This window comes from Nicotiana tabacum, chromosome 17 (genome assembly GCF_000715075.1).
Source record: "Nicotiana tabacum cultivar K326 chromosome 17, ASM71507v2, whole genome shotgun sequence".
Taxonomy (NCBI): domain Eukaryota; kingdom Viridiplantae; phylum Streptophyta; class Magnoliopsida; order Solanales; family Solanaceae; genus Nicotiana; species Nicotiana tabacum.
Window position 1 is genome coordinate 119,107,673 of NC_134096.1, and position 26,604 is coordinate 119,134,276.

Below are 26,604 nucleotides of genomic sequence, written 5' to 3' on the forward strand. Positions count from 1 at the left end.
CCTCGCATACCGGGGGAGCATCAGGGCCCTCAAATACATCGAGTTCAGATGCAAGAAAGTCATCTCACAACAAGGTTCCAACAGGAAAAATTGTAAGAGCCAAATGGTCAAAATGAACCATGCTCATATAGATCGGCCCAAACATAAACACATGTGCAATGACTTGAGATTTGTTGTGGAACCAGAATTAAGATTCACTCAACTATCAAGCCTACGGGCTACTGTAATTCCGAATTCGAGCAAAACACTCACTCTACCATTAAGCCTACGGGCTACTTAAATTTCGAGTTCGAAACATTCACTCGACTATTAAGCCTACGAGCTACTGTTATTTCGAGTGCGAGCAAAGCACTCACTCTACCATTAAGACCACGGGCTCCTTAAATTTCGAGTTCGAAACATTCACTCAACTATTAAGCCTACGGGCTACTGCTATTCCGAGTTTGAGCAAAGCACTCACTCTACAATTTAAGCATACGGACTACTTAAATTTCGAGTTCGAAATATTCACTTGACTATTAAGCCTACGGGCTACTGTTATTCCGAGTTCGAGCAAAGCACTCACTCTACCATTTAAGCCTACGGGCTACTTAAATTTCGAGTTCGAAACATTCACTCGACTATTAAGCCTACGGGCTACTGTTATTCCGAGTTCGAGCAAAGCACTCAATCTACCATTAAGCCTACGGGCTACTTAAATTTCGAGTTCGAAACATTCACTCGACTATTAAGCCTACGGGCTACTGTTATTCCGAGTGCGAGCAAAGCACTCACTCTACCATTAAGCCTACGGGCTACTTAAATTTTGAGTTCGAAACATTCACTCGACTATTAAGCCTACAGGCTACTGTTATTCCAAGTTCGAGCAAAGCACTCACTCTACCATTAAGCCTACGGGCTACTTAAATTTTGAGTTCGAAACATTCACTCGACTATTAAGCCTACGGGCTACTGTTATTCCGAGTTCGAGCAAAGCACTCACTCTACCATTAAGCCTACGAGCTACTTACATTTTGAGTTTGAAACATTCACTCGACTATTAAGCCTACGGGCTACTGTTATTCCGAGTTCGAGCAAAACACTCACTCTACCATTAAGCCTACGGGCTACTTAAATTTCGAGTTCAAAACATTCACTCGACTATTAAGCCTACGGGCTACTGTTATTCCGAGTTCGAGCAAGCACTCACTCGACCATTAAGCCTACGGGCTACTTACATTCCGAGTTCGAAATAATCACTCGAATATTAAGCCTACGGGCTACCTTTATCTCACGTTCGAGCAAGCACGCACTCGACCATTACGCCTACGGGCTATAATATTTCAAGTTCCAAACATTCACTCGACGGATTATGTTCCTTCAAAGTTTGAATCATCGACTCAACAAGCAAACCCAGGGGCTACAAATCTGATCGATCAGAGAGACTACAAGGTAAACATTCGATTAAAAGTCTTCACAAAAAAAAAAAATAAGTCGACCTGATTATACATATATATACGAAAATTGCCTACGAGATTAATGTACAAACATGAAGAATTAGAAACTAAGCTTCCTGGTCGAGCTCTTCCCCGTCCTCGGATCCGCTTTCGCTACCATCATCATCATCATCATCATCAGAAGCCAAGGCTTTAGCTTCCACTTCGAGCTGTTTTGCCTTTTTTACCTCTTCGGTAAGGTCGAAACCTCGAGCGTGTATCTCCTTGAGGGTCTCCCTCCGAGACCTACACTTAGCAAGTTCGGCAAACCAATGAGCTCGAGTATCGGCGGCCTTCGCCGCTGCCCAAGCCTCCATCTGAGCAGCCTCAGCATCAACCCGATATACAGTAATGGACTTATCCGCCAAGACTTTTGACGATTCAACCTCTGCCTTAGCCTCAGCAAGTCGTGTTTCAAGCTCCTCAATCTTCTTAGCTTGAACCGACCCCTTTTTCTTGACACTTCGAAGTTGAACGTCGGCCGATAATAATTTTGTTAAGATGGTTTATTTTTCCGCTGCTAGGTGGTCGAGGGTCTCCTTCCACCGATTGCATTCAGCTCGAATTTGATCGACTTCTTCTCGAAGTAACCCGATCTTTTCGATCTTTTGCTGCAACTGAGACAATGAAGGGTTAACTTCCACGGTTGAGTCAGAGCCATACTTTAACAGAACGAGGCTCACCTGCTTATCGAGCTCGACCCCTTCTTCACGGACATTAGCCAAATCCGCTTGGAGGTCCTTTATAGCCTCGTCCTTTTGGCGGCAAAGAAGCCGCAGGGCATCTCTCTCACCTGAGACCTTCCGGAGCTCGGCCTCACACTAGCTAAGATCGACTCGAAACCTACTAATGGCCTGCACAGTAAGAAACACGATTCAAGTATGGAAAAGAACAAAGAAACCAAGTATGGAAGAATCATTACCTGAGTAATGAAACGTTGAGCCTCCTCTAATAAAAGAGAAGCGTCACCGATATCGGAACCATCGTCGACTCCAATAAAATAATCTCTAAAAGGATCCCCTGCACCAGAGCCTGCGCGGATATCGGGAGTCTTCAATTCTCGAGCTTTCTTCAGCGCCTCCTCAAAAAAAGATGGAAGAGAAGGCGAATCATCCATTGTCATAGCCCCGAGCAAATCGCTCGGAGTACTCTGGTCGAGATTTTGGTCTTCGAAAACAACCCCAACAGGCACAGCTGCCATCAGCTCGGGAACTCTGGCAACCTCGATGGCCTCCGTAGACCGGACTACCAAAGCCGATGAGTTATTTTCTTCTTCTTCTTATCTCAGTCGTTGGACCGAGTCAATCAAAAGTGCAATTATTTTTCTCTTCACCCTGCGAGTTTTGGGCTTGGGGTCCTCTGACCGAGAGGAAGGCCTCAAACCGGCATCTCTGGTTACGCCTGCATAAGAGAAAATCGGTAACGAATAGAATGCAAAGAATACTTCGAAGGAAACAAGAAGCAAACCTCACCATGGTTCTTGGCCTCCCATCTGCCTTTTGCCAAATCACGCCAAGTGCGCTCGGCGTAAGAGGAGGTCGAGGCCAACTTCCGAACCCAGTCCTCGAGGTCGGGCACCGCTTGTGGCATCCAAGGGGCAGCTGAACATCAGGGAAGGACATCAGAAAAAATCGGAAAAGCACCTGAAAAGTGAACAAAAATCACTTACGGTCAAAATTCCATTCTTCAGGGAACGACATCTTCTCCTCCGGAATGAGATCGCGGGTCCTCACTCGGATATAATGACCCATCCAACTTCGATCCTTGTCTTCATCGATGCTCGACATTAATGCCTTCGATGCTCGACGATGAAGTCTGATTAGTCCTCGAAAGATCTGAGGCCGATACAGTCGAATGAGGTGGTTCAGAGAAAAATCCAACCCTCCGGCTTTGATAGAGAAGAAGCGCAATAAGATCACTATACGCCATAAAGAGGGATGGATTTGGCCAAGAGTGACTTGATACCTTTTGCAGAAATTAATAATCATCGGGTCGACGGGTCCCAGTGTGAAGGGATAAGTGTAAACACTTAAAAAAACCCTCCACGTAAGTGGTAACATCCTCATCGGAAGACGGAATTTGCAACACGACCTCGGAACTCCAGTTGCAGTCTTTTCGGACGGCCTCGAGGTGATCCTCCGATATAGAGCATGTATACATCGATACGTGTTCACATCGACCCGGAACGGAGGAAGGGTTCTCCACCTTAAAATCGGTTTTCAAAATGCACGGGCCAGGAACATAGTCATGAACTGACGGCTCCACCGGCGCCTTATCATCAGACGGCCGTGAGGAAGAGGCCTTTTCCTTCTGAGGTACGGTTTTGAAAGTTTTCGCCATTGATATGAAAGGAAAGAGTGCAAAGGAAGAAGTAGATAGCACCAAAATTCTGGTATAGACGGCCCCGTAGTAGTGAAGTAGAGAGGATAAATAGAAAAGTTGGGAAGAAGAGAAGGCGCAAAAGTGGTAAAAGTTGTGTGAAAAGACTATTTATAGACTAAGGCTTGACGGTTCAGTATCAGTGGTGGCCGACCACCGTCTGACACACATTAAATACCTCGGTAAAATCGAGCCGATGGGATAGCTATCACATATGTCGAGGTCGGGTTCGATAGAAACGTCGGCATAAATTTGATCGAGCCGCAGGGAAATCATATCGTTCCTCGCCACATCCTTTCCGAGAAATGAGGGGACTATCTTTGTACGGTCAAAACCGATTCTCAATCATAAAGACCGGTCGAGACAATGACGTTTCAATCGAAGGGTATCCACATGGCAAGCTCGGACGAATTCCGAAGTAGAGACGTCGAGCTTCGAGCTATAAGACCAATCAACGGCAAAACTCGATATCATTATCGAGCCCGCGTCCGAATCGGATTACGGGACAACGCCGACCGACACAGGCCCCGAATATCAATGCTCCAAGGCAGAACCGAGCTTGAACTAAGACTGGGGATTCGATCTAGCACCGAGCTCAAGTCAGTGCCAAGCTCGCAGACAAGAGCCGTTACAACCGCACCAAGGGAGAGAATCTTGGCGAGAATCAAGGGAGAGACAAACCATCGTAGGTTCTCCACTATATGTATTATTTTATTATATTGTTATAGATAAAGTAGTGACCCTCTACTATAAAAAGGGAGATACACTGTAATAGAGAGGGGTCCTCAAAAAAATACATTAAGATTTCATTGTGCTTGTTCTCCTAATATTTTCGGGTCTTCCCGTCCATCATTCCCATTTCATAGCAAAAAATACATGTATTGTCATTTTGTATCAAAGAAATTTGCATACCCTTAGAACCATATCTAAATTTAACGTTATCCGATTTTTCGGGTAAAACACAGAACACTCTACTAGGGCTCTACTAGGGAGTTGTTTAAAAAAACAATCCTTTCATACTCTCTCTAAAACAAATACAACTACCTAACAAATTGAGACATAAGAATTACGGTTTATGTTATATGAAATACTAATTTTATCTATTAGCCAGTTTAGATATATTTTTTATAAGTTTTGTCAAAACAAATGAGATAAAATTTTCATGTGAAAATTTCATTTAGTTCTAAATAATAATGAAATCGCAACCGTGAAATTCCATTATTAGAATTAGAGCCTAGATGAATTGTGTCTTTCATTATTATTTTTTCCTTAATAAATGAAAAATATAAAAAAATTCTAAATAAGAGTGTCACTTTTAGATATAATGTGTATATGTGGTTTTACTACGTATAAATTTCTTAGTCTTATTATCTTATACTCCATAAATATAGGTATTTTGATTTCTTTCTTTCAATGCTCTTTTTTTTTTTTTTTTGCTTTTCTATTTCGTATTCTCTCTATCAAATTCTCCATCACCTAATTAAATAATCTCTTATTACAGAAAATTCGTTACTTCCCATCAAACTTCTATTTTCTATTTGTTCACTATTTTCTCTCTCTTTCCTACGGTTAGTCTATAAAGTTATAAACTTTACTTTCATTTTCATGCCTACAAATCTCCATTAATCTTCTTCTCCAATTTTCGGGGGAATTCCCAGCAGTTTGTTTCTTGCAATTTTAATATTTCCGTTACCCATACTATAAATTGAGAAAAAGTTAAAAAGAAAAAGTTTGATCAGAAAAAGAAATCATTTAGTAAAAACCAAAGAGATCCAAGTAAAGAGAAGCTACGAAGTAATTGTCATCACATGCAAATGTAAAATCGTAATTATAAAACTTACCATATTCGGCACTTACGAATAGTATATCCAGCACTGAAGAAAACATCCAATAGGATATAGCAAACACTTTCTCAATATTCTTCTTCCCAACGCAAAAAAAAAAAAAAAAAAAAACCTATATTCATGAGTCAGACATGAGAGATATATACTTAACACTGATAAATAAGAATGCATACTTTATTATTTCTATGACCATCATTTCAAATGCACCACAAAATTAATAAAGCCAAAAGAATGTAGGAGGCAAAGTAAGTCAAACAGTTACAAACGTGAATAGATAATATACTATAAAAAAAAAATTATGTTTAATTCCAACTTATCAGTATCACAAGGGCAATTAAAAGCTGGAAATTCTGAACATATGAAAGATGGAAATTTAGTGAATCAAACTCAAGAAAAAACACATCAAATTAAAACAAACCATCAAATACATAACTCAATGAATTCACTAAAATATATAATTACTACTATAATTTAATTAAAATTCTTTGGGCGAAAGAGCAGAGCGGCATCAAAATGAAAAAAGCATTAGAGAGAATTGGAGATCAAAATAAAAAAATAAAAAAAGGGTGAAAAGGTTGAGATGGTATTCCCATTCTTCATTTGCGAAGGACGAACACCGAAAATTAAATAGGTGAAGGATGGTTTTTTGTTTAAAATTGTGGAAATTGAAAAGCTAGAAGTTTTGAATTTGAAACAGTGTCTTTTTCTTTCCTATTTATCATGCAATTAAATCAATATTGAAACTGTGCGGCTGCAATTAAAGCCGTAAATTAAATATTTTGAAATGATGTCTTTCTTTTTCTGTCTCTTTCTTCGTGGAGGGAGTATGGAAAGTTTGTATAGTAAATCTGAGACGTTTAATTTTTTTTTAATCATAAATATGAAAATGAAAGAGTAAAGAAATTAGATATTTATTCCTACAATAAGTCTTTTACAATAAGAAATAGAAATGAGTCAAGTAGTAATAACTAAGACATATTCTTACAATAAGATAAAATAAACAAACGTAGGAAAAAGGACAAAAACGGATAAGAATGTAGAGAAGATCAAAGGGTGTAAACGGTGACAATATGAAGGGGTATTACGTTTGTTTTTCTCAATTAATTTTCTTAATTATTTGTATTAGAATGTGTATTTACATTTTTATACAAAAATATTTTTAAAGTAATGTTTGATTGGAGGGCAAAGTGGTCACTTAGTTTTTAATAGGTAAAATTGTAAATCAACTTTTGACTTTTGGGTGTTTCTACTTTTAGTATAACTAGTTTCTATCTAAATTTTCCGCGTCGATCAATAAAAAATTTATATGATTAGAAAATAAATTTATAAATTCATATTAAATTAACAAAAATATATATTACAATAGACAAAGTTCTTTCCATAATTGTATTAACGAGTGACAAATTTTTCAAATGAAAAGACATTTTCTAAAGCATCAAAATCAACAATTAGGTAGTACTATTACTTGAATAAAATATAAATTAAACGACACTCTATACGCTAAGTACCAAATATCACTAACTATTTATTAGCATAATAGAAGGAGGAAAATCATCCTCCGAGAAAAAGTGTTCAGTTACTCAACAGTAAAATTGTCGGTCTTTCATAATCTCAATTTTGTTTTTAGAATCATCACAATATTTTTAAAATATCTTCATCCTAACTTATAAACTATTGAAAATCGTTAAAACATTATATAACATAGCAAACACACTCAAAGAAGTCATTCCACCTAATTTTCTTCCAAAAAATCATATTCGTATCATATGAAACAAAATCTTATATCGAATAAATTTTTTAACATTAAAATATGTACTTGTGATTTTCAAATCTATAGTAAAATTTTACAACCTAAATTTTTGTGCTTAATTATTTTTTTTTTTTGTCAACAAAAGAGCGAGCTTGTATTAAGTAGTTAAAGAGAGCTTAATTGTTGATTCCACTCTATTTATAGTTTTAATTCTAATACGGAAGTTACCAATAATTTATGTTACACATTATCAATTAGCATCTAGTTTGTATAGAGTTTCATGCAAATGATATTGTAAAAATACATTACTAAGTATTAGAGTATTTTTTTTAACTTTAAAAATGTCTTTCAATTTAATTTGGTATCAAATACACTAAAAGACATTTCAATTTACGCAAATTTAAACTTATAACCAATTCATGTGAATAATTTAAAATTACTAAAATTTTGATGAATAATTACAATCCATAAAAATCACTTAAATTTCAAGAAGTATCAATCACCAATGATATATATTATATACAGAATTAAAAAACTAAAATATAAAAATATTCTTTAAAGCAATCAACCTAACCTCTATTCCTTTCTTAATCGTCACAATCGTCACCCTTTTTTTTTTTTGTCTAATCTTTTTTCTCTTCCGATTGATTTTGATTCCTACTTTTAAAAAAGTAAAACATGCCTTCTTTTTTCCTCCATTAGTTACATGCTATTTTGAGGCTATTTGGTTTGGCTACTCGTTTATATCAGGTCCACATTTTAAATCCGCTGCCTAGGAATAAGAAATATCTCATTTATGTATACTGCCTTCTCTAAGCTCTAGTATTTTCTACACAACGTTATACTTCTTTTTAAAAAATCTGTCCTTATTACAACACTTTATTCTAACTTATTTCATATAGTTTCTTCTCGCATTAATGATGGAGAAAGCATCAAAATCAACTTTAGGCAGTAAAACGATAAAAAAAAGTAGCTAAAATAATCAAAAGCTAATAGTATATATGTTGAAGGTTATTATATTTGAATAGTACCATAAAAATAAAGGGAAAAATTATTTGTATCATTATGCTATAAATTCAATTGACAGATCACATAGTACAAACTTAGAAGTTAGCCAGTACAAGAAGAAGTATCTCATCAAAAAAATCGCACATGCAGGTAAAGAAATAATGAGAGAGGACTGAGGAGAACATATAAAACTTATCAAGCTGCGAAGCAATAAGTGTTAATCCCGTCAATATTGATTTATTTGTAAATAATAATTTTGGAAAATATAAGTTATCGTAATGAAAAAATAATTAATTCGAGCCCACTGAATTCACAGTGTTTTCTTAAGGAATTTAATCCCTTCTAAGTACCCAAGGTTATGGATTATTTCCTCCCAGGATAGAACGAATAACACACTGGTGTAGCGGTACTTCAAACCCCAGTGTTTCAGCGAACACAAAGTTCGGTAGCAAATCACACTTACAGTTGCTTTGTTTGAAGTTAAAACAATGCAGAACAAAGGAGTAGAAACTCAGAAAATCGTATGGAAATGCTGAGAGGAAGGAGTGCAATGTATAGCCAAGTTGAGCGTTTTCAGTTTTGTTGGTGTTTTCGTTTTTCGTTCGTGTCTTTCTTCAAAAGTTGCTGCACATATATATAGCAGCCAGCTTTGAAGATGAACGACCCTCCATCCTCAATGGTGGAGCATGCACTAGCTTGTTTGTGGAGCAAGCACTTGGCCATGGTGGGAAGAGCATTAGGCGGCTGCTATTGCAGCTGGTGGTCAATACACGGATTGGAACATATCCATTACAAATGCGGATAATCTTACGTTAATATTTACTATTAACAAATAAATTTGGTCCAAAAAATCAATCAATCAATCATTTGACCAAATCCGAATCCGAATCCGAATCCGAATCCGAATCCGAAGCCGAAGCCGAAGCCGTAGCCGTAGCCGAAGCCGAGCGAGCGAGCGACGACGACGACGCGAGGCTTGCTTTCTTCTTAACTCTTTAAGAGCTACAAGAAGAGCAATTATATATATACCCACCAAAAATCTTTTCCTCTTTCAATATGGGACAATGTCTCATTGTCAAGAGGGAGAAACTTAAAATTTTACTCAAAAATTTTATTTTTCCTCCATTTCCCATTCACCCTCATTTTAAGACTATTTCATCTTAAATAACAAAAACCTCAACAATCCCCTACATGAATGAGGAATGGCTATATCATGGAAGTATGCATGGAAAAACTGTGTGATTTGCAAGCAAGGATTAATCGCATCTGGATAAGTAGGTTTCCCTTTGAACTTTCCGTAGTAAACTTATATCGGATATACTCGGTCAATCGGTAGATTTGATATATTTGAACCGTCGATCTTTGGTGTATACCTAGACAACCATAATTCACACAATCAACTCTTAACCGTCTTTAGTTCTCATTGTTGTGTTCGTTTCAGCCATGAACACTGCCTGATTTCATAAGTGCGTAGAGAACTGGTCTTACAAAGTTCTCCTTGAAGCGGCTAACACTTCACACTTACATAGGTGATTCCTAAACGTGTCATCCTGTAGATACACTATTTGATATACCCCGTATCAAATTTAGAAATCATTAAAAAGCCTTAATGCTTTATCCTTGGTACTGAACATTGTCTCATCACGAGAACGGACTAAAATTTTATTTGACAATATTGAACCGTCATTAATGACTTTGTTTGATCTCCTTGAACCTAGATCTTGGGATCTCCAGTCTTCTAGGTAGAGTTACCGCCACAATGACTTGTTCTCGGCCATAGCCCCATTCCCCTTGATGATTTCTCAACTACCTCTCTAGTTAGGCCTTTTGTAAGTGGATCCGACATATTATCACTTGACTTTACATAGTCAATCGTGATAATTCTTCTAGAGAGTAATTGCCTAACGGTTTTATGTCTTCGTTATATATGACGAGATTTACCGTTATACATAACGCTCCCACCCCTTCCAATTGCCGCTTGACTATCACAATGTATGCATATTGGTGCCAACAGTTTGGGCCAAAATGGAATGTCTTCCAAGAAATTCCGAAGCCATTCAGCTTCTTCACCGGCTTTATCTAAGGCTATGAATTCAGCCTCCATTGTAGAGCGGGCAATACATGTTTGTTTGGACGACTTCCAAGATACTGTTCCTCCACCAATAGTGAATACATATCCACTCGTGGACTTAGAATCAGTCGAACCGGTGATCCAATTTGCATCACAGTATCCTTCAATCACCGCAGGAAATTTACTGTAGTGCAAGTCAAAGTTTTGGGTATGTTCTAAATATCCCAAAACTCGTTTCATTGCCATCCAATGAGATTGGCCTGGATTGCTCGTATATCGACTCAGTTTACTTATAGCACAAGCTATATTTGGTCGTGTACAATTCATGATATACATTAAGCATCCCAACACACGAGCATAATCCAATTGTGATATGCTTTGGCCTTTATTCTTTGCTAATGCAAGATTCACATCAATTGGAGTCTTTGCAACTTTAAAGCCCAAGTACTTGAATTTTTCAAGTACTGTCTTAATATAATGAGATTGTGACAATGCCAGACCTTGAGGAGTCTTATGGATCTTAATTCCCAAAATTAAACCAGCAACTCCCAAGTCTTTCATATCAAACTTGCTATTGAGCATACGCTTAGTAGCATTTATGTTGGCAATGTCATTACTCATTATCAGCATATCATCCACATATAGGCAAACAATGACTATGTGATTTGGAATATTTTTAATGTACACACATTTATCATATTCATTTATCTTAAAACCATTTGACAACATTGTTTGGTCAAATTTTGCATGCCATTATTTGGGTGCTTGTTTTAGTCCGTAAAGAGACTTAACAAGTCTACATACCTTCTTTTCTTTACCTGGAACCACAAACCCTTCAGGTTGTTCCATGTAAATTTCTTCCTCCAACTCTCCATTTAAAAAGGCCGTCTTAACATCCATTTGATGAATTTCAAGACCATACACTGCAGCTAATGCTACTAACATCCGTATGGACGTAATTCTTGTAACTGGAGAGTATGTATCAAAGTAGTCTAGACCTTCTCGTTATCTATACCCTTTGACTACGAGTCTTGCCTTGAATTTATCAATAGTGCCATCATTTTTTATTTTTCTCTTAAAATCCATTTAGAACCCAAAGGTTTATTTCCACGAGGAAGATCAACCAATTTCCATGTATGGTTGTTCAATATGGATTCTATTTCACTATTGACTGCCTCTTTCCAAAACAATGATTCCGAAGAAGTCATAGCTTCTTTAAATATTTGAGGCTCATTCTCCAATAAGAAAGTCGCAAAATCTGGTCCAAATAAAGTAGACGTTCTTTGACGTTTACTACGTCTTGGATCCTCCTGATTACATGTACTTTCTTTTGTTTCTTCCCGAGGTCGTTTAGATCCTTCACCAAACGACTCACATTCCTTTTTATACGGATATATATTTTCAAAGAACTCAGCATTATCTGATTCTATAACCGTATTATTATGAATGTCGGAATTTTCTGATTTATGAACCAGAAATCGATATGCTTTACTATTTGTCGCATATCCTATGAAAACACAATCAACGGTTTTCGGTCCTATCTTTACCCTTTTGGGTTTAGGAAATTGTACTTTTGCCAAACACCCCCACACTTTAAAATAATTCAAGTTGGGCTTCCTTCCTTTCCATTTTTCATATGGAATAGAATGTGTTTTGCTATGGGGCACTCGATTTAATATTCGATTAGCCGTAAGAATAGCTTCCCCCCACAAGTTCTGTGGCAAACCAGAACTTATCAACAATGCGTTCATCATCTCCTTTAATGTGCGATTCTTTCTTTCCGCAATCCCATTAGATTGGGCCATGTAAGGGGCTGTTATTTGATGAATAATTCCATATTCTAAACATATTTCTTCAAAAGGAGATTCATATTCACCACCCCTATCACTTCTTATCATTTTTACTTTCTTGTTAAGTTGCATTTCAACTTCATTTTTGTATTGCCTGAATGCGTCTATTGCTTCATCTTTACTATTCAGTAAGTAAATATAGCAATATCGAGTACCATCGTCAATAAAAATTATGAAATACTTCTTTCCACCGCGAGATGGTATTGACTTCATGTCACAAATATCTGTGTGAATTAAGTCTAAAGGATTTGAATTCCTTTCAACTGACTTATAAGGATGTTTAACATACTTAGATTCCACACATGTTTGACATTTTAATTTTTCGCATTCAAACTTAGGCAGTACTTCCAAGTTAATCATTTTTCGCAAGGTTTTATAATTGACATGACCCAAACGTACATGCCATAAATCATTTGACTCAAGTAAGTAAGAAGAAGCTGAAATATTATTATTGTTTTCCACAACCATTACATTCAGATTGAAAAGGCCCTCGGCGAGGTAACATTTTCCTACAAATATTTCATTCTTACTTATGACAACCTTGTCGGACACAAAAACGCACTTAAAATCGTGCTTAATAAGAAGTCCAGTAGAGACTAAATTCTTTCTCATTTCGGGAACATGAAGGATATTGTTCAAAATCATGACCTTGCCAGAAGTCATTTTCAGAAATATCTTCCCATATCCTTCAACTTTTGCTGTTGAAGCATTTCCCATATAAACTGTCTCTCCAGGTCCAGCAGGAGCATAAGTAGCAAAATCTTCTCTAACTGCACAAACATGGCGAGTGGCTCCTGAATCAAACCACCACAGTTTAGGATTTTCCACCAAGTTACATTCAGAAAGCATGGCACACAAGTTATTAATATCATCATGGTTTACTACCATGTTTGCTTGACCCCTTTTCTTGTCTTTCTTCGGAGCACGACACTCCGTAGATTTGTGTCCGATTTTTCCACAGTTGTAGCAGTTTCCACTGAACCGCTTCTTACTTGGGTTGTATTTCGGACCAGAAGCCTTCTTCCTCTTTTTGTTATCTTCAACAATATTTGCTCTTATTATTGTTAAATTTATACGGCCTCTCATTTCAGCAGCTTTATTGTCATCTTCGATTCTCAACCGAACAATGAGATCTTCAAGGGACATTTCCTTTCGTTTGTGTTTCAAATAATTTTTAAAATCCTTCCACAACGGAGGCAACTTCTCAATCATTGCTGCTACTTGGAATGCTTCATTGATGACAAGACCTTCAGCAAGTAGATCATGAATAATCACTTGCAATTCCTGAATTTGGTAATAACAGACTTGCTATTTACCATTTTGTAATCCAGAAATTTTGCGGCAACGAATTTCTTCATCCCTGCATCTTCAGTTTTATATTTCTTTTCAAGCGCATTCCATAATTCTTTTGACGTCTCCACGCCACTGTATACATTATACAGATTATCATCAAATCCGCTAAGAATATAATTCTTGCATAAAAAATTAGAATGCTTCCACGCTTCAATCACGATAAAGCGTTCATTCTCTGGAGTTTTATCTGGCAGATCAGGAACATCTTCCTTGATGAACTTCTGTAGACATAACGTAGTTAAGTAGAAGAACATCTTCTGCTGCCAGCGCTTGAAATCAATCCCGGAAAATTTTTCGGGTTTTTCTGCCGGTGCCAACGCCGGTGTTCGGCTTGTCGATGCGTTGGCAGTCACCATCGGAACAGCTTGGTTTTCGCTTTCAGTCGTCATTTTTTTCTGGAAAAAAAAAATGATACAAACAAATGTTTAATATACGTTTTCAAACTGGAGTAAAAATCACGTAGATTTGAATCTCCAACAAAACGCCACGAATGCTTTACTCTCCAATACGGGAGTACACAAAACCACAAAGGTTTTAGTTTGCAGAATAATAAGAATAACACAAATACAGAAATAAATATTAAATTCCTTAAGATTGTTAGTCCTGCTAATATTGTTGTATTTGTAAATAATAATTCTGGAAAATATAAGTTATCGTAATGAAACAGTAATTAATTCGAGCCCACTGAATTCACAGTGTTTCCTTAAGGAATTTAATCCCCTCCAAGTACCCAAGGTTATGGATTATTTCCTCCCAGGATAGAACGAATAACACACTGGTGTAGCGGTACTTCAAACCCCAGTGTTTCAGCGAACACAAAGTTCGGTAGCAAATCACACTTACAGTTGCTTTGTTTGAAGTTAAAACAATGCAGAACAAAGGAGTAGAAACTCAGAAAATCGTATGGAAATGCTGAGAGGAAGGAGTGCAATGTATAACCAAAGTTGAGCGTTCTCAGTTTTGTTGGTGTTTTCGTTTTTCGTTCGTGTCTTTCTTCAACAGCTGTTGCACATATATATAGCAGCCAGCTTTGAAGATGAACGACCCTCCATCCTTCATGGTGGAGCATGCACTAGCTTGTTTGTGGAGCAAGCACTTAGTCCAAAAAATTAATACACTGATTCGAACATATCCGTTACAAATGCGGATAATCTTACGTTAATATTTAGTATTAACAAATAAATTTGGTCCAAAAAATCAATCAATCAATCCGAAGCCGAAGCCGTAGCCGAAGCCGAAGCCGAACCGAGCGACGACGACGGCGCGAGGCTTGCTTTCTTCTTAACTCTTTAAGAGCTACAAGAAGAGCAATTATATATATACCCACCAAAAATCTTTTCCTCTTCCAATATAGGAAAATATCTCATTGTCAAGAGGGAAAAACTTAAAATTTTACTCAAAAATTTTATTTTTCCTCCATTTCTCATTCACCCTCATTTTAAGACTATTTCATCTTAAATAACAAAAACCTTAATAATACGCACATGAATAAAGAAACAATAAGAGTGAAAAACTTATAAAGGTTACCAAGCTCAGGAAAAAAAAATTGTTATAGCAATGCAATTTCGTGCGTTTGACACTCCTTCAGAGAACTGTATTGTGTAAATAAAGAGCAAACAATGCTTGTGACTTGGCTAATTTCCTACACACCAAAGAATATTTTTAATCAAAAGACAAAAGTGATTAATTACATCTTCTATAAAAGTAACTATTGATTACACAATTATTTTTACTAATCTCAGAAATCTTCCTAAAGTAGTTTAAGTGCATTAACATTAAGATACACTAAACAATACATGACCTATATCAATCAGAAAATCCAAGCGAGTTCCACTATATATTATTCATAAAACCCAAAAATATTAAAAGCAAAAAAGGAAAACAAACACTCCATGTATCAAACCCATCAATAGATATGTACCTGAGTAAAGTAGAATTAGGGGAGTATCATTTTGATATAGAAAGAAAAGAAAAACCCACATCTTCGTAAAGAAAACAAAGACGCTTTTCCCACATATATTAACTTTTCTTCTTGTGTCTTTTGTCAAATAATTCTCTTCCATGATTCTGTACGCTAAGTGGAACTTACACACATATAGAGTAAAAATTATATAAAAAATTAGAATAAACTAACCCGACCCAACCTTCAATAAAAAAGAAAAATATTGAAAATCTTGCTAACATATAATCTATATTCAAAATATTTATATTCCCAATAAAAGATACAAGACAAAATTCCATCAAACGCAACCTTAACAAAGAGCGTCCTTGGAGCATTCAATTTCCTCCTAGAATCCAGCCCACCGTTTGTCCATGATAACCCTATAAATAATAGGATTTTCCTTCAATTATATGACACTAACAAAAATTCTAAGTATATAAATTGTAAGAGTCCTAATGAAAGTTTAACTTTGATTGGATAGTATAAATCGTATCTAATATGATTCCTATTGAAAATAAACTATACACTTTGTATGGTCTGTATATGTGCAATTCAAATCGGAAAAGAATTTCAACTTTGGGTAATTACAATTATATCCGTAAATTATATAAATATTTAAGAGTATAAAAGTCGATCAAGATTTTAGGGATATTTTAGTCGTTCAATATTTAGCATTAAACATTCGTGCTTTTATAATAATATAGATATAGATATAGATAAATATAGATAGATAGATAGATATAGATATAATATGAATTGATCAAACATGATAAAGAACAAGAAAAACTGAAACATTTGCAACTCAAACATAAAATCGTGTTGCTTACACAACTCTACATATGTAATCATCCAACTTGTAATTTGGGACCTATCACTAGGGAAACATCAAACAAGGATAACTCAATAGCCTAACCTAATGATGGATACCTTGTAGCCCAATAACAAAGCGAAGTTCAGAAGGCGACGGCATTAATGAAATTATCATAGACTAACCCCAAAATGATCATAATGGCCTCATTAGATAAGGATAATTAAAATAACTTAGGGTCATCTTACAACTTGGTCCCGTAGCTCAGTTGGTTAGAGCGTTGGTCTTATGAGCCGAAGGTCGCGGGTTCGAGCCCCGCCGGGACCAACATTTTTCATTCCCCACAGTCTAGGTCTGGGTCTATATCTTTCTGTAGCTACGTATTTTTGGACCCTTAAAGTTAAACTGCTTAGTACGTATTGCATTGGGTCCAGGCACTGAATTTTGGTAGGGCCCGATGCACCTAACTCCAATATTTTTATTTTTCATACCTTACAACATTATTTGTTGTGATATTATTGCACAACTTTAATGATCACCTTAAATATTCAGCAACTAACATATAGTAACAGCAAGAACAATCAAGATTGACTGTGATTATGCTTATCTTAAGTGAAATTCACCAACTTCAATCATTATCTTCATTGTTTTCCGTTTTATTTTCTCCTATTATTATGCTTGGCAGTTGGCACAATAAGCAACTTTTAAGCTGACCAAATTGTAGGGATAATTTGTCTTTCTAACTTTTACCCCATTAAGCCTAGTTATGAAGCTGAATATTTGATAATTATCATAGTTTAAAAGTTATATTATTTGTGTGTCGCACTATGCATGTTGTGTAGGAGTATTATTTTTGACTAATCGTTACTTAAAACTTTATATAATCATCGAGCAAATATGTTTTTTATTAGATTATAGACTTTCTTGAAAACTTTAGGCTACCTACCGTCAAATACATGCAAAGGGACATATACATACCTACATTTTCTAAAGATATTGTCCTACGTATTTTTCCTTTAATAAAAAATTCCCAGTTTGACCTTAAAAAATGTAGTCTAAGAAGGGACAAGAAAAGACTAGTTAATTACACTAGACCAGATTCACTATTGAATTCTTGATACTTAAGCGGCATAATATTTCTTTATCATATCCTCAATCATTTGTATGTCATGAAAAAGATGGTAGACAAACAAGAAAATTAACAATATAAGCTTCCAGATGTCATTTGAAGGTTTGGAGTTTCTTCAAATTTTACAGTAAGTGTTTGTCTTCAAAAACAGCAAAAAGTTCAGTATTTGAAAATATAGGAAACTGATTTTAAGAAATAATAAAAAGGTAACATCTTTCAAGATTTAGTTCAAACAAACACTAATATTACTGTATATGTCAGAAGAAATTTAAAAAGATAAAGAAAAAGGTCCTATCTTTTACTCAAATGCATGAGAGTAAATTTTTCCTTTGTCTTGATAGTTGGTCTATAAAAAGAAGCAGAAGTATTTTTCTCTTCAAAGAACTCCAACTACTCCTGAAAAAAAAAAGAAAAAAGAAAAAAAAGAGAGCACGCCAACAACACTATACCATAAACTTCTCCTATATCATTTTGTGCTAAGGATGAGAATCATCCTAATCAAACCCCTAAGCATGGTGAAAATAGAGCCGCGGGGATTGGTAATCGAAAAATAGCCGATATTTATAAAATCAATGAAAAATAGTAATTATTTTATATGAAGGTAAAATCCGGAAAACTACCAGCATAATATATTGAATTATGGAGCTCCTGCGTATAATCTTTCAGCATATTATGTTGGAATTTCAGCACATTATGCTGATATCTCATATAGCTAAATTTTGATTATTTTTAAATTATATATTTTCAATTACTAAATCACATTATTTATGATTTTTTTTTTCCGAAAGCATGCCATGGTTAACAAGAACAACTGGTTCTTCCGCTGTCCCTACCAGCAGCAATTTATTTTGTTGACTAAACAACAAAAATGCTTTATTGGAGTTTGTTTAGCCCTCCTTTGATAGAGGAGAAACAGGCCCTTTGTTCTTTTCAAATTTTAACTGATGGAGTACTTTTCTTTTCGTTGCTTTTTTTTAATTTTATATTCATCTGATTCCTTGGTAGTTGGTAGTTCAACTTCTTTTGGAAAAACATGCTCTGTTATTTTGTGTCATGGTGATGGGGCCATGACAAATGTCCATATTCCACACAATCACAAATTATACCAACCATTTGTTCTTTCTTTCTTTTCTTTTTATGTCACTTTTTCTCAAGTATTTCTTCTCTTCTACTCATCCTATATATTTTTTTCCACTGCCATCACTACTCTAGCACTTAATTGATTTTCTTCTTTTTATTCTGTTTTTTCTTCGCATTTTGGAGATACCCATTTGCCAGAAAGGGCTATAACTAAGCCTACATGTGAAGACTTTTTTTGCTGGTATGCTTTGTTTTACACACAATTTGTTTACTCTGTTCTGTTTTTCAAGTTTACATTTTTATTTGTTATTCTTTGTTTATGGTGTAAATAGTATCTGGGTATTATTCAGTTCCTTGAAATTTGAAACAGAAACTAGAATCTGTCTGGTAATGGGGAAAAGCAATCAAAGGTGTCAGCTTAATTGATTATTGGTGCTTTCATATTGTTTCTGTGAGTATTGAGTAAATCCCTCTAAACGTTTTACAATTTTGTAGCTGATGATCTGTTGCTACCCAGTAAAGTCAAATTATTAGGACATTCTTATTTTGACTAAACATACAAATAGGTCTGAGCCAGTTGAATATCGCCACAGTTATAGAAGTTTGATAGGAAGTGTACTGTGTGCATAGGGTGTAAACTGACGACCTATTTTGTTCATAGTGTATAGCACTCCACGAACAATAGAAAGTATACTACAGAATTGGACATGGTGGAACTTGTTGGGATATATTTTTAGGGTTAATCTTTTGGGTTGACGGATGTAGAGGTTTAGTTATGGTTTCATTCAAATCTAGAAGCTTTGGCTCGGATCCTGTATACGTGTTAAAAAATTTACAATATAAGTACAAATAATTGGTCCAACCCAGTAAATCATAATAAGTTGTGGTAAAATTTTGAATTCGAAACCATAAAGTTCAAATCCTGTGCAATAGCTAACGTGTAAAATATGTAAACTGTCCGATAATTTCTGGTGATGGCTGGAAGGTTTGGGACTATTAATTCATTATTAATTGCTTACTTGCTAAATTATTTGTAGCTAAAAATGTATTTCAATTGGAAATTCTGGGAAAACCGTTAGTTTCTTTGCTCAGATGAAGTTTGTTTTGTATTGATTAATTCCTGATGTACTTTCTGTTAGTCAAACAGGTAAGCTGTGTTAAGAGCTTTCAACAAGTCGTTGAGCGCTTGTGAGTATATGCGAATAGTTTTTTGTTGGCCCACTGCACCACTATTCCATTCTCATTTTCTGACTATCTGTATTTAGTTATTCCAGTCAGTTGTAGTTCAATAGTGCATTGAGTAAGAAGCACTTGTATCTTGTTATGGTAATATAACCTACGCTCAGCAGGGTTTAGTCCATATATTTGCCTTAGCTAGTTCACCTTGAGAACTAAAAGTAATGTATTCACAAACATTATGGCTTGATTTTAGGAAGAAATGATCACACATTGTCCTTCTAGAGTTGCAGTCAACCAAAATCTCTCACCTTCCTGCAGACCCCAATGTGAAATGTGAAGTAAATTTGAACTTGAGACCTCATGGTTCTCAATCCACTTCATTGATCACACCCTTGGATGCTATTCTTAATCTGTTATATAACTTTACTTCCCCTTTTTTCCCTTTGTATGGGTGAAAGGACTTCTTGTTGTCAACTCGATCAGTTGAATGAATATTTTCATGGATAATGCGACCATTTGAAATATCCACTTTCTATTTCACCCTCTGATGCAATAGAATAAGAGCCTGCCGTGTGTAAAATAATAAACCTTCAATCTGTATATTTTATAACTAATACTGTTCCATGTTCCATTTGTTGTGATTTGCAGCAGAGTAAGACATATATAACAAGCACCTGCAATGGGTTCTGCGGACTGGCTTAAGAATGTAATTGGTATGAGAAAAGCGAAGGATGGGAAATCTAAAAAATTAAAGGTAAGCTTTCGCTAATGAATTGCCTTAGATATCCGTATTCAGTAGTAGAGTTACATAATGTGATAGTAATTGTGGAGAAGAAAGGGAAGGTGCTTGATTAACAGTGTATTTAGGATCTTAAGAACAAGCAGACTGCTGGTTCTGATTATCTAGGTTAAGACTTTGTTCTTTTCTCTCTCTTTTTTCCTTCTTTTCCTTTTACCTTTTCTTTGGATCGAATGAGACAACGGAAAACTCCCAATGGTGCTTCAAACAAAATTTGTACTCTTAAGGCCACAAGTTGTATCATTAATTGATATCCTGCTGTCACAATCACCAGTCTGTGACAACCCATTCCTTCTATATTTTCATTATCAATTTTAGAATCACCGGTACTTTGTAAGGTCAACTGGATTCATATTTTTAGTTTGAGACAGGGAACATCAGCAATCAAAAAGTCTAATGGATGCAAAGGGGATGAACCCCTGCAGAAAGAGCCTTCTAAAATAACCAATGGTGTCTTGATCAAGAATCAGAGGGAACTGGGAATGCCTATTGATGACAGAGTAGCTATTAAGATTCAGACAGCATTCCGTGCTTACGTGGTAAAAGCATAGTATTTAATTATTATTTATTTTTTAAATTTATTCTTCTTGCAGTTAAATATTTCTTGAGTGACTTTATTCTTCTAATAACTTCTCTCGAGACGCAATATTGTAGTTACAGAGTAATACAGACCTTCATTTCTGTCTACGTTCCTGATCGTCAGACATACACTCCCAAATTTAGGACACTAACAAATTAAGGAATCGCATATGCGCGTTTTATCATTTTTATGTATCTGAAACATCCCAATTGTTCACAGCTCACATGCAATTCATCTTTACGGTTTCTTTTGTATCTTTGAGTGGGGTTGGGGAACCAGGGAATAGGATTCTTAAAATTATGACTTTACTTTGGAACATGCTGGTAAATTGACTGGCATCTTATTTCATGGCATGGGAACAAAAGCTGTCTTCCTATTACTATGACAGAAGATGGGTAAAATAAAACTATAACTCGAGTTTGGACTTTGGAGCATGCTGATATTTAATGGTATGTTATTTCATGGCATGGGAAAGCTATCTTTTGTTATTACTGTGACAGAAGATGATATGTAATGCATTTCCCGTCAAATCATTTTAATCATGCTATAAAGTGGGATTGCAGTCTCAAAAAGGGAAAAAAAGAGAGAGAGGTATCATATCCTGCAAAATGGTTTGGGTATCTTTTCTGTACTGCCACTGCACTTCTTTGATCACTCCTTTAACTAGTGAAATCCTTTAATATTACTTGAAGTAAAATATCCTCTATCCTGCCAGTGTGGGTTATTGATTTATTTAGTACAAATGGAACCACTGATGTCAGATGAGCGTTTCTATAACCTCAAAACATGCAGTGAGAGACCGCTTAGGTTCGGATTGCTACGTGAAAGACTGTTGTATATGATTTGTATTCTTTTCACTCAACAAAGGGCTATCAGATTGTGCCCTTCACGGTGTCTCAGCTAGATGTTGGACTTTTAGACCAAAGATCCGTTTAATCAGCTGATAAATTGTGTAACAAATAAGTTTGGGAATGTATCTTTCAAACCTTTGTTACAACTACTACTACTACCACTACTACTACTTCTACTGCGCCTCAGTGCCAAACTAGTTGGGGTCGACTATATGAGTCCTCATTGACCATGTTACTCCCTTTAAACTCATCTCAGGCCAATATTATCTGGTTCTTGTTGGTGTCATTTTCTCTTATCGTACATGATGATATTGTCTTGCTATTGTCTGAGTCACCAAAGAAGGCGCTTCAACTCTTCTCTTTAGGTTGAATAGAGTTTTCTTCTTTTGCAGGCTAGGAAAACTTTACGTCGATTGAAAGGAAATGCAAGGTTACAGTTCCTGACACAACATCCGTCGGTGAAAAAACAAGCTTCATCAGCTTTGAACTATATCCACTCGTGGAACAGGATGCAAACTGAGATTAGAGATCGCCGTGTCCGTATGGTAACGGAAGGGCGTCTTGAGCGGAAGAAGCTGGAGAATCAATTGAAGCTAGAAGCAAAGCTTCAAAACTTAGAGGTTAGTCACCAACGCTCTTATGCTCACTAATTGTTTATCTTACCATCTTTCTCCCCGGTCTTTGAAGCCTCCAAATCATTATTTGCTAGTTCTCTTTCCGCTGTCAAGAGAGTTTCTTTCCTTGATCTTTCAACAACAACAACAACAACATACCCAGTAAAATCCCACTAGTGGGGTCTGGGGAGAGTAGAGTGTACGCAGACCTCACCTCTACCCCGAAAAGGGTAAAAAGGCTGTTTCCGGAAGACTCTCGGCTCAACAGAAGAGACAATAATATCACGAGAGAAACAAAAGAAAAGGCCTGTAACAACAAAAGATGCGAGAAAGATAATAACAACAACGAATAAGTGAAAGGACAATAACACAAAACTATGCAAAACAACAATATGAACACAACATACACCGCTAACAAACCTAAACAAAACTCTATCAGACTACCCGGTACAAAGAGGGAAGAACTCTCGACTACCCCCTAGCCTACCACCCTAATACTCGACCTCCACATGTTCCTATCAAGAGCCATGTCCTCGGAAATCTGAAGTCGCGCCATGTCATGCCTGATCACCTCGCCCCAATACTTCTTAGGCCGCCCTCTGCCTCTTCTCGTCCCTGCCAAAGCCAACCGCTCACACCTCCTAACCGGGGCATCTATGGTTCTCCTCCGCACGTGCCCAAACCACCTAAGCCTCGCTTCCCGCATCTTGTCGTCCACGGAGGCAACACCCACCCTCTCTCGAATATCTTCATTCCTTATCTTATCCAGTTTAGTATGCCCGCACATCCATCTCAACATCCTCATTTCGGCTACTTTCATCTTCTGGATATGTGAATTTTTCGCTGGCCAACACTCAACCCCATACAACATAGCCGGTCTAACTACCGCTCTGTAAAACTTACCTTTGAGTTTCGGTGACATCTTCTTGTCACACAAGACTCCAGACGCTAACCGCCATTTCATCCACCCCACCCCAATACGATGCGTGACATCATATTGGGGTTGGGTGTTTTTTTCAACTGTTATTTTTTCAAGGTTTTAGGTTTGATCTTTCAACTGTTATTTTTTCTGTTTAATCTTCTGTAAAAGATTTATGAATTCTGTTAAATAGAATAAATGACTGTTTGTAGAAGGAATGCGTGGAACTCTGTTAATAGAAGTCAGATATCCCAAACACTGTATAATTCATGATACTGATCTCTCGTAATCTGACGCTTTCGCTTTAGCACAATTCAACCTAAAACCTTCTCATGCAAGTACAATTTGCTAAACTCCATGCTTAAACTGCATTCTTTTTTTTCTTTTCTGTAATGTAGTTATAGGAGTTCATGACAGTTTCCATGTCATATGATGCCTTCTTAATCACACTGTGTTCTATGTACATAGTGCAATTACGAACACACAAACAAAAGTTTTCAATGTCTTTTGCTAAAAAAATGTATTATTTAAAAAATGAAAGCGTTTCAAAGTTATAGATGTTTTCAGAAAGGATCTATCTTGGATTGTGGATATTAGTTTAAAGTAGGATACTTTTTAAGCATACTTATCCCTGTTTCTGAAACTTATTTGGGGTTGAACTTTACAACTTTGTAATCACTCTCATATGAAGATAAGATGGAGACTGGTCTAAGTGGTGTGTGTGACCAATTGCAATCCTATAACATTTGAATGAGTTTATCAGAGATCTAAAGTCGCAAGAGTATAGATACGTGAAGTTTTAACATTTATGCTTTTTCTCATTTCCCTTCGTATTTGATTCACACCTAGTGAAATTTCTAAAACATGGAACAACAGCAATTTCATCTTAATTGAGAACGTTTTGCTTTAGTTGTTTTCCTCTAAGTTGCTCCGATACGGCAGTTTAGGTGCCGCACCCGTGTCGACACGACACTAATATGGGTGTGGGTATGGGATCCGTGTCGGATCTAGTCAAACAATTTTGGATACTTTGACCACAACGAACGGAAAAATTACAGACGAGATACAAATTGATTCCCGAAATCAGAACCAAAACTAGGGTAAATTTGAAGAAAATAGCATATCTTATCTAGGAAATCAATCCTTTACGTATCTACAACTTGAGAATAAAAAAAATTCACACTTTACAAGCTATACGTAAGTATTCCACAAAATTTCTCATAATTTAGAGATATTTAATATTTTTTTGAATTATTTTTAGCCGGATTTCTGCACCCGTATCCGTACTAGGATCCATATCCCCGAATCTTGGAATTTACATCTTGAAGGATCTGACCTCTAGATCCGCACCCATGTCGGATACCCACACCCGTGTCCGAACAACTTAGGTTTTCCTAATCTTGATCTGGCATGCAATTTATTATCCTACTTATGATAGCTCTGTGAATGGCTGACAGGTAGAGTGGAGTGGTGGCCCAGAAACAATGGAAGTTATTCTAGCAAGGATTCACCATAGAGAAGAAGCAGCAACGAAACGGGAGCGTGCTATGGCCTATGCATTTTCACATCAGGTATGTTAAACTGAATAACAATCTTCAACTTGTTTACATTTGCGATCTCAGAGCAGGAATTACCATTGAAATATTATTATGTTACAGTGGAGGGCCAATTCCAGCCCAGTATTTGGATCGTGTCATGAAATGAGCAAAGCTAATTGGGGCTGGAGCTGGACGGATCGCTGGGTTGCTGCTCGACCATGGGAAAGCCGAGTTCCTGTTCTCACAAGTCCAAAGAAAGTCAATGGTAAAGCAAGTAAGACCACTAAAAGTAGTACTACTCCGACAAAGAAAACACCAATTTCTGTTAAATCGAATTCGCCTCATGGGAAAGGCACTGTAAAAGCTAAAAAGTCTAATGAAGTAGCCGATAAAGTAGCTGCACAAAAGGTGAGCAGCAAAGTTAAGGAGACAGGCACTGAGAAACAAGAGGTGGTAGTTGAAGCCAACTGAAATGGATAAGATGTTGAAGCCAAGATATTTGGGTTTTTCCATATTACTAAGGATGGGGGTGAAGAAAAATATCTTGTAAGTTAATTTAATCGCCGAGCATGACTTGATGGATGTGGAGTGCTTTGTCTGAGAGTCGGCCATTGTTTTTCTTTATTTTTCCAAATTCTTCTTATCATATGTTTATCTGAGATGATAAGTTATGCATCATAGGTTAAAATGTGTATAGATGTCATATCTCATTCAAGAGTATTTATATTATAGCTTTGAGTGCCCGGAATAATCCTGTTCCGATGTCTATTTATTGCGGGGTGCCTTTTTATTTGTATAGATTGTTTTCTTCCTTGCCATTCACAAGGCAATTACATGTCTATCGTAAACAACCTTTCTATTTTCTCGAGGTAGGGGTAAGGTCTGCGTACACACTACTTTCCCCAAATACCACTTGTGGGATTATACTGGATTTGTTGTTTTACATATTTGCGGTTATAGCAGCAAGAATTCTTCCAACGAATACATATTTGTGTCTTTTTGTGTGCCCCTTTCTCCTTTTCAGATTGGCATGCAGTGGAGAAGAAGCAGTGTCTTCAGTAACAGGTATAATGTTGCTTTGACAAAACGCATGCCTAAAAGATAAAATGAAGCAGCTTAAATAAGTGAATTATTTTCCAGTTGTCTCCTTTTATTTCCGAGTCACATAGTAATTGAGAAAGCAAAAAGTTTGCTCCAAGTGTGAAGGAAGGAGTCACTTCTACGTGACACTACTGCGGTGAAGAATGAACTGAGACTCTTTGTATTGAGATTTTTCCTCTGTTACGTTCAAAGTTATAATTCAAAGTGAGGTCATTGTAATCTAAAACATATCTCCGTTATATGAATATAACATTCTCAAGTCAAGTTACTTCAACATAGAGATTAAAATTATTTAACTGATGTTTAACTTATGTCACCAAGTTTAAGTGGCGAC

At 36.4% G+C, this 26,604-nt stretch overlaps 1 protein-coding gene and 1 non-coding gene across 6 annotated transcripts; both read left to right on the forward strand.

Moving 5' to 3' along the window:
* The first annotated feature begins 16,733 nt into the window (after positions 1 to 16,733).
* On the forward strand, positions 16,734 to 16,807 carry TRNAI-UAU (transfer RNA isoleucine (anticodon UAU)). The gene has a single exon. It is a non-coding gene; the product is annotated as a tRNA-Ile (tRNA).
* Positions 16,808 to 18,664: 1,857 nt separating this feature from the next.
* On the forward strand, positions 18,665 to 25,941 carry LOC107779378 (protein IQ-DOMAIN 9). Of its 5 annotated transcripts, XM_075234941.1 has the most exons (8): positions 18,665 to 18,930; positions 19,060 to 19,140; positions 19,837 to 19,877; positions 20,517 to 20,622; positions 21,039 to 21,206; positions 22,491 to 22,718; positions 25,089 to 25,202; positions 25,290 to 25,941. In XM_075234941.1, the coding sequence occupies exons 4-8, from the start codon at positions 20,548 to 20,550 to the stop codon at positions 25,638 to 25,640; spliced, it is 936 nt and encodes a 311-aa protein (XP_075091042.1). In that variant the 5' UTR covers positions 18,665 to 18,930; positions 19,060 to 19,140; positions 19,837 to 19,877; positions 20,517 to 20,547; the 3' UTR covers positions 25,641 to 25,941. The 5 variants fall into 5 exon arrangements, with proteins under 5 accessions (XP_075091042.1, XP_016455296.1, XP_075091043.1 ...); XM_016599810.2 differs by lacking the exon at positions 19,837 to 19,877; XM_075234942.1 differs by lacking the exon at positions 19,060 to 19,140 and having other exon boundaries at positions 19,829 to 19,877.
* Positions 25,942 to 26,604: the final 663 nt, after the last annotated feature.